Source organism: Argopecten irradians, chromosome 4 (genome assembly GCF_041381155.1).
Source record: "Argopecten irradians isolate NY chromosome 4, Ai_NY, whole genome shotgun sequence".
NCBI classification, from domain to species: Eukaryota; Metazoa; Mollusca; class Bivalvia; order Pectinida; family Pectinidae; genus Argopecten; species Argopecten irradians.
The window spans coordinates 9,185,507-9,198,715 of record NC_091137.1 but is presented as its reverse complement, the minus strand read 5'-3'; the positions used below and the strand labels follow the sequence as shown (position 1 = coordinate 9,198,715).

General features: G+C 36.5%; 1 protein-coding gene across 3 annotated transcripts in view; it reads left to right on the top strand.

Moving 5' to 3' along the window:
- Positions 1–13,209, top strand: part of LOC138320531 (gamma-aminobutyric acid type B receptor subunit 1-like) — a 59,074-nt gene that overhangs the window by 22,865 nt on the left and 23,000 nt on the right. For all 3 annotated transcript variants that reach the window (XM_069263552.1, XM_069263554.1, XM_069263553.1), the window contains exon 4: positions 490–555. In XM_069263552.1, the coding sequence (XP_069119653.1) occupies positions 490–555 (66 nt within the window). The remainder of the gene's footprint in view (positions 1–489; positions 556–13,209) is intronic.

Below are 13,209 nucleotides of genomic sequence, written 5' to 3'. Positions count from 1 at the left end.
TCATGAGAATTTTAGAGAATTAAATGTAATTACCAATGTTTTTATAATTCATGAGAATTTTAGAGAATTAAATGTAATTACCAATGTTTTTATAATTCATGAGAATTTTAGAGAATTAAATGTAATTACCAATGTTTTTATAATTCATGAGAATTTTAGAGAATTAAATGTAATTACCAATGTTTTTATAATTCATGAGAATTTTAGAGAATTAAATGTAATTACCAATGTTTTTATAATTCATGAGAATTTTAGAGAATTAAATGTAATTACCAATGTTTTTATAATTCATGAGAATTTTAGAGAATTAAATGTAATTACCAATGTTTTTATAATTCATGAGAATTTTAGAGAATTAAATGTAATTACCAATGTTTTTATAATTCATGAGAATTTTAGAGAATTAAATGTAATTACCAATGTTTTTATAATTCATGATTTTTGACTTTGTTGTCAGTTACATTCATAATTTGTTTTTTATTATTTCAGCGACAAGATGCCAGGATAATAGTTGGTGTGTTCTATGAGAATATGGCTAGAAAAGTTTTTTGCCAGGTAAGTAACACTCAGAAGATTATTTATGTTGATATTTTATCTATATATCATCTTCGTTATCTGTGATAATACAGCATTATCTGTATCAGCCCAACAAAGAAAAAGATCTATAAGATAACTGTATAAATCCTGTAATATTAAAATGGTAACACACAACAGATGTAATGTTGTAGAAGATGAGTGTTTTATTTCCATTTTAAGGCCATTATCCTACTCTATAAGCATGTTTAACGTGTATCCTAACGGTCCTGTACACTAGATGTTCCTCTAGCCCATGTATCACGCTCTCCGATTCCCATTCTCAAGGCCAGTGCTACTTGTGTCTTCCTCATCTTCACATCACTCAGCACTCCTTACCCCACACATTCAAGGCCTTTTGATATATGTATCTCTTCCTTTTCAATCCCATTATGTATTTCAACTTGGTGTAGAAAAAAGAAATTGTAAAACCTTTGTTTTCATACCTCTTTACCTGTTACTATTTACTAACTTGTTACAATTCACCTGAGGCTGAGATCACACTTTCACAATGTAATATTTCAATTCATGTTTACTTTCTCTCTGCAGAAATTCACTTTTTAAAAGTTCATTTCTTAAGTGACAAGTGATTTCCTTTGTTTTCCATAATTAAGTTTGGCACCATGTAAAGCAAGTTATATCTGGATTTGTCAATTTTTCAAAAGATACACGAAAGGGGAACATGCTGGATTGATTAACAAATGTTTGTCCTCAAAAATGTTTCAAATGTTTGACTTTGATTAGTGACCTTGTCCTTTATCAAGTATGACTTTGATTAGTGACCTTGTCCTTCATCCTGTATTAGTCCGCTTTGTTTCATTTTTGTAAGCCTTTCGGCATTAATTACGTAGAGCAAATTCAAATTATTCATGTAACAAGAATTATTTGCATGCAGTTAGGCATCTATTGAATTAGTTAAAGCTCTATATCTCAATACTTTATTCCCAACACTGGTGTTTACCAGTGTACAGAGTATCAGAAAGGAGCAGTAATCCTTGAACTCACTGGTGGCATCTTAACTGACTAATGTCCAATTGATTTAGGAATGGCCTCCTGACTCAATGATGTCCCTTTGACTCAGTGATGTCTCTTTAACTCAGTGATGTTTTTTTGACTCAATGATGTCCCTTTGACTCAGTGATGTCCCTTTAACTTAGTGATTTTCTTTTAACTCAGTCAAGTTTCTTTGACTCAGTGATGTCCCTTTGACTCATTGATTCCCTTTAAACTCAGTGGTGTCCCTCAACATAGTGGTGTCCCTTGACTTAGTGATGTCCCTTTGACTCAGTAATGTCCCTTTAACTCAGTAATGTCCCTTTAACTCAGTGATGTATCTTTGACTCAGTGATGTCCCTTTAACTCAGTTATGTCTCTTTGACTCAGTAATGTCCCTTTTACTCAGTTATGTCTCTTTGACTCAGTAATGTCCCTTTAACTCAGTTATGTCTCTTTGACTCAGTAATGTCCCTTTTACTCAGTTATGTCTCTTTGACTCAGTAAAATCCCTTTAACTCAGTTATGTCTCTTTGACTCAGTAATGTCCCTTTAACTCAGTGATGTATCTTTGACTCAGTGATGTCCCTTTAACTCAGTAATGTCTCTTTGACTCAGTAATGTCCCTTTTACTCAGTTATGTCTCTTTGACTCAGTAATGTCCCTTTTACTCAGTTATGTCTCTTTGACTCAGTAATGTCCCTTTTACTCAGTTATGTCTCTTTGACTCAGTAATGTCCCTTTGACTCAGTAATGTCCCTTTAACTCAGTAATGTCCCTTTAACTCAGTTATGTCTCTTTGACTCAGTAATGTCCCTTTAACTCAGTTATGTCTCTTTGACTCAGTAATGTCCCTTTAACTCAGTTATGTCTCTTTGACTCAGTAATGTCCCTTTAACTCAGTTATGTCTCTTTGACTCAGTAATGTCCCTTTAACTCAGTTATGTCTCTTTGAATCAGTGATTCCCTTTGACTCAGTGATGTCCCTTTGACTCAGTGATGTTCCTTTGACTCAGTGATGTCCCTTTAACTCAGTTATGTGTCATTGAATCAGTGATGTCCCTTTTACTCAGTGATGTCCCTTTAACTCAGTTATGTCTCTTTGAATCAGTAAAATCCCTTTAACTCAGTTATGTCTCTTTGAATCAGTGATTCCCTTTGACTTAGTGATGTCTCTTTGACTCAGTGATGTCCCTTTGACTCAGTTATGTCTCTTTGAATCAGTAATGTCCCTTTAACTCAGTTATGTCTCTTTGAATCAGTGATTCCCTTTGACTTAGTGATGTATCTTTGACTCAGTGATGTCCCTTTGACTCAGTTATGTCTCTTTGAATCAGTAATGTCCCTTTAACTCAGTTATGTCTCTTTGAATCAGTGATTCCCTTTGACTTAGTGATGTCTCTTTGACTCAGTGATGTCCCTTTGACTCAGTTATGTCTCTTTGAATCAGTAATGTCCCTTTAACTCAGTTATGTCTCTTTGAATCAGTGATTCCCTTTGACTTAGTGATGTATCTTTGACTCAGTGATGTCCCTTTAACTCAGTTATGTCTCTTTGACTCAGTGATGTCCCTTTGACTCAGTTATGTCTCTTTGAATCAGTGATTCCCTTTGACTTAGTGATGTATCTTTGACTCAGTACTGTCCCTTTAACTCAGTGATGTCTCTTTGACTCAGTGATTCCCTTTAACTCAGTGATGTCTCTTTGACTTAGTAATATCCCTTTAACTCAGTGATGTCTCTTTGACTTAGTAATATCCCTTTAACTCAGTTATGTCTCTTTGACTCAGTAATGTCCCTTTAACTCAGTTATGTCTCTTTGACTCAGTGATGTCTCTAGTCTCTTTAACTCAGTGATGTCTCTTTGACTCAGTATGTCTCAGTTATGTCTCTTTGACTCAGTATGTCCCTTTAACTCAGTGATGTCTCTTTGACTCAGTAATGTCCCTTTAACTCAGTTATGTCTCTTTGACTCAGTAATGTCCCTTTAACTCAGTTATGTCTCTTTGACTCAGTGATGTCCCTTTAACTCAGTGATGTCTCTTTGACTCAGTGATGTCCCTTTAACTCAGTTATGTCTCTTTGACTCAGTAATGTCCCTTTAACTCAGTTATGTCTCTTTGAATCAGTTATGTCCCTTTAACTCAGTATGTCCCTTTAACTCAGTTATGTCTCTTTGAATCAGTGATGTCCCTTTGACTTAGTTATGTCTCTTGACTCAGTGAATGTCCCTTTAACTCAGTTATGTCTCTTTTGACTCAGTGATGTCCCTTTGACTCAGTTATGTCTCTTTGACTCAGTAATGTCCCTTTAACTCAGTTATGTCTCTTTGAATCAGTGATTCCCTTTGACTTAGTGATGTCTCTTTGACTCAGTGATGTCCCTTTGACTCAGTTATGTCTCTTTGACTCAGTAATGTCCCTTTAACTCAGTTTATGTCTCTTTGACTCAGTAATGTCCCTTTTAACTCAGTTATGTCTCTTTGACTCAGTAATGTCCCTTTAACTCAGTTATGTCTCTTTGAATCAGTGATGTCCCTTTGACTCAGTTATGTCTCTTTTGACTCAGTAATGTCCCTTTAACTCAGTTATGTCTCTTTGAATCAGTGATGTCCCTTTTACTCAGTTATGTCTCTTTGACTCAGTGAATGTCCCTTTAACTCAGTTATGTCCTTTGACTCAGTAATGTCCCTTTAACTCAGTTGATGTCCTTTGACTCAGTAATGTCCCTTTAAACATCAGTTGTGTCTCTTTGATCGGTATCAAGTTAGTGGTTATGTCCCTTTAACTTAGTGCATTGAATCATGTCCTGACTTAGTGATGTCTCTTTGACTCAGTGTATGTCCCTTTGACTCAGTTATGTCTCTTTGACTCAGTGAATAATCCCTTTAACTCAGTTTGTTTATGTCTCTTTGACTCAGTAATGTCCCTTTAACTCAGTTATGTCTCTTTGAATCAGTGAAGTTCCCTTCAGTGACTAATGTAGTGATGTCCCTTGGAAGTGACCTCAGTTATGTCTCTTTGACTCAGTAAAAATCCCTTTAACTTAGTTATGTCTCTTTGAATCAGTTATGTCCCTTGATTGAACTCAGTTGACTTGTTGACTTTCAGAAAGATAGCATTCTTACAGATTTGTTGATGTCTGATAATGTCTTTTCATTTCAGAAATTCTAATGTGCATTTCAGTTTATGTTTGTTTGATGGTCTGTGATAATGTCTGTTGACCTTCAGAAAGAAAGCATTCTTGATAGTCTTTTATGGTCTCAGTGATGTCTTTGACTTCAGGAAAGTGATTCTTATAGATTGTCTCAAATTGGAGGTGACTTTGTCTGTGAAAGAAAGCATTGACTAGTGTTCTTTAGATGTATGGTATTTGGAGGTGTAATGTCTGTTGACTCAGAAAGATGCATCTTTGAATCAGTATGTCCCTGGAGGTTAATGTCAGACCTTTAGAAAGTAAGCATGGTCTTTGTTGTATGAGACTTTTCTGAGGTGATAATGTCAGTTGACCACTTCAAATTTTAAGAGATTTGTTGTATGTCTTGTGATTCTGTTGACCTTCAAAAGAAAAAAAGATTTGATGTAGATTCATGATGATAAATGGTTTCAGATAGAAAGCATTCTTATAGATTTGTTGTATGGTTCCTGGAGGTGATAATGTATCTGTTGACACCTTCAGAAAGAAAAAGCATTCTTATAGATTTGTTGTATGGTCCTGGAGGGTGTTAATGTCCTGAATAAGAAAGTTATTATATGATTTGTTGTATGCGTCCTCGGAGGTGAATGAAAGCATTCTGATTGACCTATGGTCAGAAAGAAAGCATGTCTGTTGACCTTCAGAAAGAAAGCATTTGATTTGTTGTATGGTCCTGGAGGTGATAATGTCTGTTGACCTTCAGAAAGAAAAGCATTCTTATAGATTTGTTGTATGGTCCTGGAGGTGATAATTGTTGTTGACCTTCAGAAAGAAGCTATTCTTATAGATTTGGTATGGTGGAGGTGATGATTTGTTGTATGGTCCTGGAGGTGATAATGTCTGTTGACCTTCAGAAAGAAAGCATTCTTATAGATTTTATTGTATGGTCCTGGAGGTGATGTCTGTTGACCTTCAGAAAGAAAGCATTCTTATAGATTTGTTGTATGGTCCTGGAGGTGATAATGTCTGTTGACCTTCAGAAAGAAAGCTTTCTTATAGATTTGTTGTATGGTCCTGGAGGTGATAATGTCTGTTGACCTTCAGAAAGAAAGCATTCTTATAGATTTGTTGTATGGTCCTGGAGGTGATAATGTCTGTTGACCTTCAGAAAGAAAGCATTCTTATAGATTTGTTGTATGGTCCTGGAGGTGATAATGTCTGTTGACCTTCAGAAAGAAAGCATTCTTATAGATTTGTTGTATGGTCCTGGAGGTGATAATGTCTGTTGACCTTCAGAAAGAAAGCATTCTTATAGATTTGTTGTATGGTCCTGGAGGTGATAATGTCTGTTGACCTTCAGAAAGAAAGCATTCTTATAGATTTGTTGTATGGTCCTGGAGGTGATAATGTCTGTTGACCTTCAGAAAGAAAGCATTCTTATAGATTTGTTGTATGGTCCTGGAGGTGATAATGTCTGTTGACCTTCAGAAAGAAAGCATTCTTATAGATTTGTTGTATGGTCCTGGAGGTGATAATGTCTGTTGACCTTCAGAAAGAAAGCATTCTTATAGATTTGTTGTATGGTCCTGGAGGTGATAATGTCTGTTGACCTTCAGAAAGAAAGCATTCTTATAGATTTGTTGTATGGTCCTGGAGGTGATAATGTCTGTTGACCTTCAGAAAGAAAGCATTCTTATAGATTTGTTGTATGGTCCTGGAGGTGATAATGTCTGTTGACCTTCAGAAAGAAAGCATTCTTATAGATTTGTTGTATGGTCCTGGAGGTGATAATGTCTGTTGACCTTCAGAAAGAAAGCATTCTTATAGATTTGTTGTATGGTCCTGGAGGTGATAATGTCTGTTGACCTTCAGAAAGAAAGCATTCTTATAGATTTGTTGTATGGTCCTGGAGGTGATAATGTCTGTTGACCTTCAGAAAGAAAGCATTCTTATAGATTTGTTGTATGGTCCTGGAGGTGATAATGTCTGTTGACCTTCAGAAAGAAAGCATTCTTATAGATTTGTTGTATGGTCCTGGAGGTGATAATGTCTGTTGACCTTCAGAAAGAAAGCATTCTTATAGATTTGTTGTATGGTCCTGGAGGTGATAATGTCTGTTGACCTTCAGAAAGAAAGCATTCTTATAGATTTGTTGTATGGTCCTGGAGGTGATAATGTCTGTTGACCTTCAGAAAGAAAGCATTCTTATAGATTTGTTGTATGGTCCTGGAGGTGATAATGTCTGTTGACCTTCAGAAAGAAAGCATTCTTATAGATTTGTTGTATGGTCCTGGAGGTGATAATGTCTGTTGACCTTCAGAAAGAAAGCATTCTTATAGATTTGTTGTATGGTCCTGGAGGTGATAATGTCTGTTGACCTTCAGAAAGAAAGCATTCTTATAGATTTGTTGTATGGTCCTGGAGGTGATAATGTCTGTTGACCTTCAGAAAGAAAGCATTCTTATAGATTTGTTGTATGGTCCTGGAGGTGATAATGTCTGTTGACCTTCAGAAAGAAAGCATTCTTATAGATTTGTTGTATGGTCCTGGAGGTGATAATGTCTGTTGACCTTCAGAAAGAAAGCATTCTTATAGATTTGTTGTATGGTCCTGGAGGTGATAATGTCTGTTGACCTTCAGAAAGAAAGCATTCTTATAGATTTGTTGTATGGTCCTGGAGGTGATAATGTCTGTTGACCTTCAGAAAGAAAGCATTCTTATAGATTTGTTGTATGGTCCTGGAGGTGATAATGTCTGTTGACCTTCAGAAAGAAAGCATTCTTATAGATTTGTTGTATGGTCCTGGAGGTGATAATGTCTGTTGACCTTCAGAAAGAAAGCATTCTTATAGATTTGTTGTATGGTCCTGGAGGTGATAATGTCTGTTGACCTTCAGAAAGAAAGCATTCTTATAGATTTGTTGTATGGTCCTGGAGGTGATAATGTCTGTTGACCTTCAGAAAGAAAGCATTCTTATAGATTTGTTGTATGGTCCTGGAGGTGATAATGTCTGTTGACCTTCAGAAAGAAAGCATTCTTATAGATTTGTTGTATGGTCCTGGAGGTGATAATGTTTGTTGACCTTCAGAAAGAAAGCATTCTTATAGATTTGTTGTATGGTCCTGGAGGTGATAATGTCTGTTGACCTTCAGAAAGAAAGCATTCTTATAGATTTGTTGTATGGTCCTGGAGGTGATAATGTCTGTTGACCTTCAGAAAGAAAGCATTCTTATAGATTTGTTGTATGGTCCTGGAGGTGATAATGTCTGTTGACCTTCAGAAAGAAAGCATTCTTATAGATTTGTTGTATGGTCCTGGAGGTGATAATGTCTGTTGACCTTCAGAAAGAAAGCATTCTTATAGATTTGTTGTATGGTCCTGGAGGTGATAATGTCTGTTGACCTTCAGAAAGAAAGCATTCTTATAGATTTGTTGTATGGTCCTGGAGGTGATGTCTGTTGACCTTCAGAAAGAAAGCATTCTTATAGATTTGTTGTATGGTCCTGGAGGTGATAATGTCTGTTGACCTTCAGAAAGAAAGCATTCTTATAGATTTGTTGTATGGTTCTGGAGGTGATAATGTCTGTTGACCTTCAGAAAGAAAGCATTCTTATAGATTTGTTGTATGGTCCTGGAGGTGATAATGTCTGTTGACCTTCAGAAAGAAAGCATTCTTATAGATTTGTTGTATGGTCCTGGAGGTGATAATGTCTGTTGACCTTCAGAAAGAAAGCATTCTTATAGATTTGTTGTATGGTCCTGGAGGTGATGTCTGTTGACCTTCAGAAAGAAAGCATTCTTATAGATTTGTTGTATGGTTCTGGAGGTGATAATGTCTGTTGACCTTCAGAAAGAAAGCATTCTTATAGATTTGTTGTATGGTCCTGGAGGTGATAATGTCTGTTGACCTTCAGAAAGAAAGCATTCTTATAGATTTGTTGTATGGTCCTGGAGGTGATAATGTCTGTTGACCTTCAGAAAGAAAGCATTCTTATAGATTTGTTGTATGGTCCTGGAGGTGATAATGTCTGTTGACCTTCAGAAAGAAAGCATTCTTATAGATTTGTTGTATGGTCCTGGAGGTGATAATGTCTGTTGACCTTCAGAAAGAAAGCATTCTTATAGATTTGTTGTATGGTCCTGGAGGTGATAATGTCTGTTGACCTTCAGAAAGAAAGCATTCTTATAGATTTGTTGTATGGTCCTGGAGGTGATAATGTCTGTTGACCTTCAGAAAGAAAGCATTCTTATAGATTTGTTGTATGGTCCTGGAGGTGATAATGTCTGTTGACCTTCAGAAAGAAAGCATTCTTATAGATTTGTTGTATGGTCCTGGAGGTGATAATGTCTGTTGACCTTCAGAAAGAAAGCATTCTTATAGATTTGTTGTATGGTCCTGGAGGTGATAATGTCTGTTGACCTTCAGAAAGAAAGCATTCTTATAGATTTGTTGTATGGTCCTGGAGGTGATGTCTGTTGACCTTCAGAAAGAAAGCATTCTTATAGATTTGTTGTATGGTCCTGGAGGTGATAATGTCTGTTGACCTTCAGAAAGAAAGCATTCTTATAGATTTGTTGTATGGTCCTGGAGGTGATAATGTCTGTTGACCTTCAGAAAGAAAGCATTCTTATAGATTTGTTGTATGGTCCTGGAGGTGATAATGTCTGTTGACCTTCAGAAAGAAAGCATTCTTATAGATTTGTTGTATGGTCCTGGAGGTGATTTCTGTTGATGTGTTTATGTCTGTTGACCTTTCAAAAGAAAGCATTCTTATAGATTTGTTGTATGGTCCTGGAGGTGATAATGTCTGTTGACCTTCAGAAAGAAAGCATTCTTATAGATTTGTTGTATGGTCCTGGAGGTGATAATGTCTGTTGACCTTCAGAAAGAAAGCATTCTTATAGATTTGTTGTATGGTCCTGGAGGTGATAATGTCTGTTGACCTTCAGAAAGAAAGCATTCTTTATAGATTTGTTGTATGGTCCTGGAGGTGATAATGTCTGTTGACCTTCAGAAAGAAAGCATTCTTATAGATTTGTTGTATGGTCCTGGAGGTGATAATGTCTGTTGACCTTCAGAAAGAAAGCATTCTTATAGATTTGTTGTATGGTCCTGGAGGTGATAATGTCTGTTGACCTTCAGAAAGAAAGCATTCTTATAGATTTGTTGTATGGTCCTGGAGGTGATAATGTCTGTTGACCTTCAGAAAGAAAGCATTCTTATAGATTTGTTGTATGGTCCTGGAGGTGATAAATGTCTGTTGACCTTCAGAAAGAAAGCATTCTTATAGATTTGTTGTATGGTCCTGGAGGTGATAATGTCTGTTGACCTTCAGAAAGAAAGCATTCTTATAGATTTGTTGTATGGTCCTGGAGGTGATAATGTCTGTTGACCTTCAGAAAGAAAGCATTCTTATAGATTTGTTGTATGGTCCTGGAGGTGATAATGTCTGTTGACCTTCAGAAAGAAAGCATTCTTATAGATTTGTTGTATGGTCCTGGAGGTGATAATGTCTGTTGACCTTCAGAAAGAAAGCATTCTTATAGATTTGTTGTATGGTCCTGGAGGTGATAATGTCTGTTGACCTTCAGAAAGAAAGCATTCTTATAGATTTGTTGTATGGTCCTGGAGGTGATAATGTCTGTTGACCTTCAGAAAGAAAGCATTCTTATAGATTTGTTGTATGGTCCTGGAGGTGATAATGTCTGTTGACCTTCAGAAAGAAAGCATTCTTATAGATTTGTTGTATGGTCCTGGAGGTGATAATGTCTGTTGACCTTCAGAAAGAAAGCATTCTTATAGATTTGTTGTATGGTCCTGGAGGTGATAATGTCTGTTGACCTTCAGAAAGAAAGCATTCTTATAGATTTGTTGTATGGTCCTGGAGGTGATAATGTCTGTTGACCTTCAGAAAGAAAGCATTCTTATAGATTTGTTGTATGGTCCTGGAGGTGATAATGTCTGTTGACCTTCAGAAAGAAAGCATTCTTATAGATTTGTTGTATGGTCCTGGAGGTGATAATGTCTGTTGACCTTCAGAAAGAAAGCATTCTTATAGATTTGTTGTATGGTCCTGGAGGTGATAATGTCTGTTGGCCTTCAGAAAGAAAGCATTCTTATAGATTTGTTGTATGGTCCTGGAGGTGATAATGTCTGTTGACCTTCAGAAAGAAAGCATTCTTATAGATTTGTTGTATGGTCCTGGAGGTGATAATGTCTGTTGACCTTCAGAAAGAAAGCATTCTTATAGCTAGGTGATACATTGGTTTTATGATACCAAAACAATGTGGGTGAAGTGCAATTTACCATCAATGAGTTCCACCTTTTAGTGATTGTTATGTCATGTTTTGATTTTGTGATGTCACAATCACCAGAAGATGGGACTAATGGAATTAATATCACTATCCTGTGATCTCTTGAAAGACTATTTAAAGCAAAATGAGTATTCCAAGTACTTCCACCTCTTCGTTTATGAAATCCCTGCTTCTGGAAATATGTATTCTTCCCCTTGCAATGAAAAGGGGAGGGCATGATCTAAAACCAGGGCAGTGTCCGCCCAGTTCCATCTATACCTGCCAAACTTATCTCGCTTTCCATTGGAGTGAGAGACATAAGTTAAACTACTGCTGATGTCTAGTCAGTCTACTGTCCACAGCAGATTTGTATTGGGATGTTGACGTATATCGGTCATTTGGTTAATGCTACTCTACCAGTAATATATTTGGTACACTATCGACCTATATAGGAATGATGGCAGTCATAACCTCTGGCCAGGCCAATTGTGGGTGAATGACCACTGTGACACTGTGGATTTCTTTAATTTAATCAACACATGTATCGTTTCTATGTGAAACAACCCTACCCTGGAGATTGTCATGTAGAACGATATACTAGAGTCTGATACATTTATGAATGTCTTCTCTTCTGTAGAAGTTGTCCAGTAAACAACTTGCGTTGACATATAAATCCTATTTCATTGATTTCACTCATGCATAATAGAGTGATGGATTGTTTTAACTGGGTTTGGATTACTTCTATTTTACATCCTCTTAACAGTCTGGGTCATTGAAGGGCTGGTGTTGATGACAGAAGGACATCCTCACCACTCAGCCAGCACAACCACTGACAGTTTTGAAAACATGCTGATTGTATAGCAACTTCAAATTTTGATACTGTTTTATTTTTCACAACTAATTCATGCACTTCCAAATGAGTTTTCAATTTCAAATATTTTTTTTTTTTTTTTTTTATCAATGTGGACATCAAGCATTGCCTGTACACCAGTATAGGTCTTCTGCTCTATCTTTTCATGAGTTTTGGCCATGTTGATTTTGTTTTGCCCTGGTCAGAACAATTATGAAAGGACTTCATTGACAGTCAACAAATATGTATTGCTTTGTAAATATATCTATAAACAATTTTAGAAATAAACACATTCATAGAGGTAACTGCTAATTTTAGAATCTTTCAACATCTTAACAGTACTCGGACACTGTGTTTCCTTGCATCTGTAAAGGCCTCAAACAAATTCATCACTGTTGCTGAAATGAAACCCGGGAAGTATGATGAGATCAGCATTGAACATAAAAATGTTTGTGGTATTTGACACCGTTGATTAAGCCATTGGTAACCCAGTAACTTTGGTGTTGAGTGTTAATTGATGAAAAGCAGATATTTTGAATTACACAAAAATATGATTATCAATACTTCAACTGTCTAACAGCCACAGATTTGTGGAAGATGCCATCAAAGTGATTTTTCTTTTAGAGAATTTTGATTAAATTTTTGACGTTTTACATTAAGAAATATTGATGAGTTTGTTCTAAGTTCTGTCATAATATCAGTGAATATGACCAAGAGATGATGACAGGTGTCCAATCCGTGGAGACCATGTGTACAATGAGAGGTGTATTGAGATGATAGCCATGGAAATACTGGACGAGTATCATCTGATTACAGACCATCAGGGGCTGAAGGATGATTAAACCAACTCAATATTATGAAGCACCTGCACGCTGCTGCTTTGATACCATCTCTCTCAATTGTTATACTTCAATTCTTCTGTATTTTGCTTCCCCTTAAAGTGACCTCATCTTTGTGTCACCTGACATATAGGTATTATTTTTCACTTTAGTATCCTGGCAACTGCTGCACAGAGGTTTCCATCCTGCTTCTCCAAGATGGTCCATGCTAGTAGTGAAATGTCAAAGACATTTGGTCTCAGAGCTCCTCTCTCTTCTTCTTTATCCTCCTTACTTATAACCATTACCCAACACCCCCTCAAAAAAACTTCAATCATTAAGCAGACAACTGCCACATAGAGGTTCCCATCCATTCCTGCTTGTCAGAAATGGAGAGCTATTACCCGGGTAGTAGAATGTTGAAGACATTTGGTCACAGAGCTCCCCTCCCCTTTCTTTCCCCCTTACACATAGCTTCACCCCACCCCCTTACTCAAAAAAATGAAGCTGTATGCTTGATGAAATGCTGGATACACTTCAAATTAAT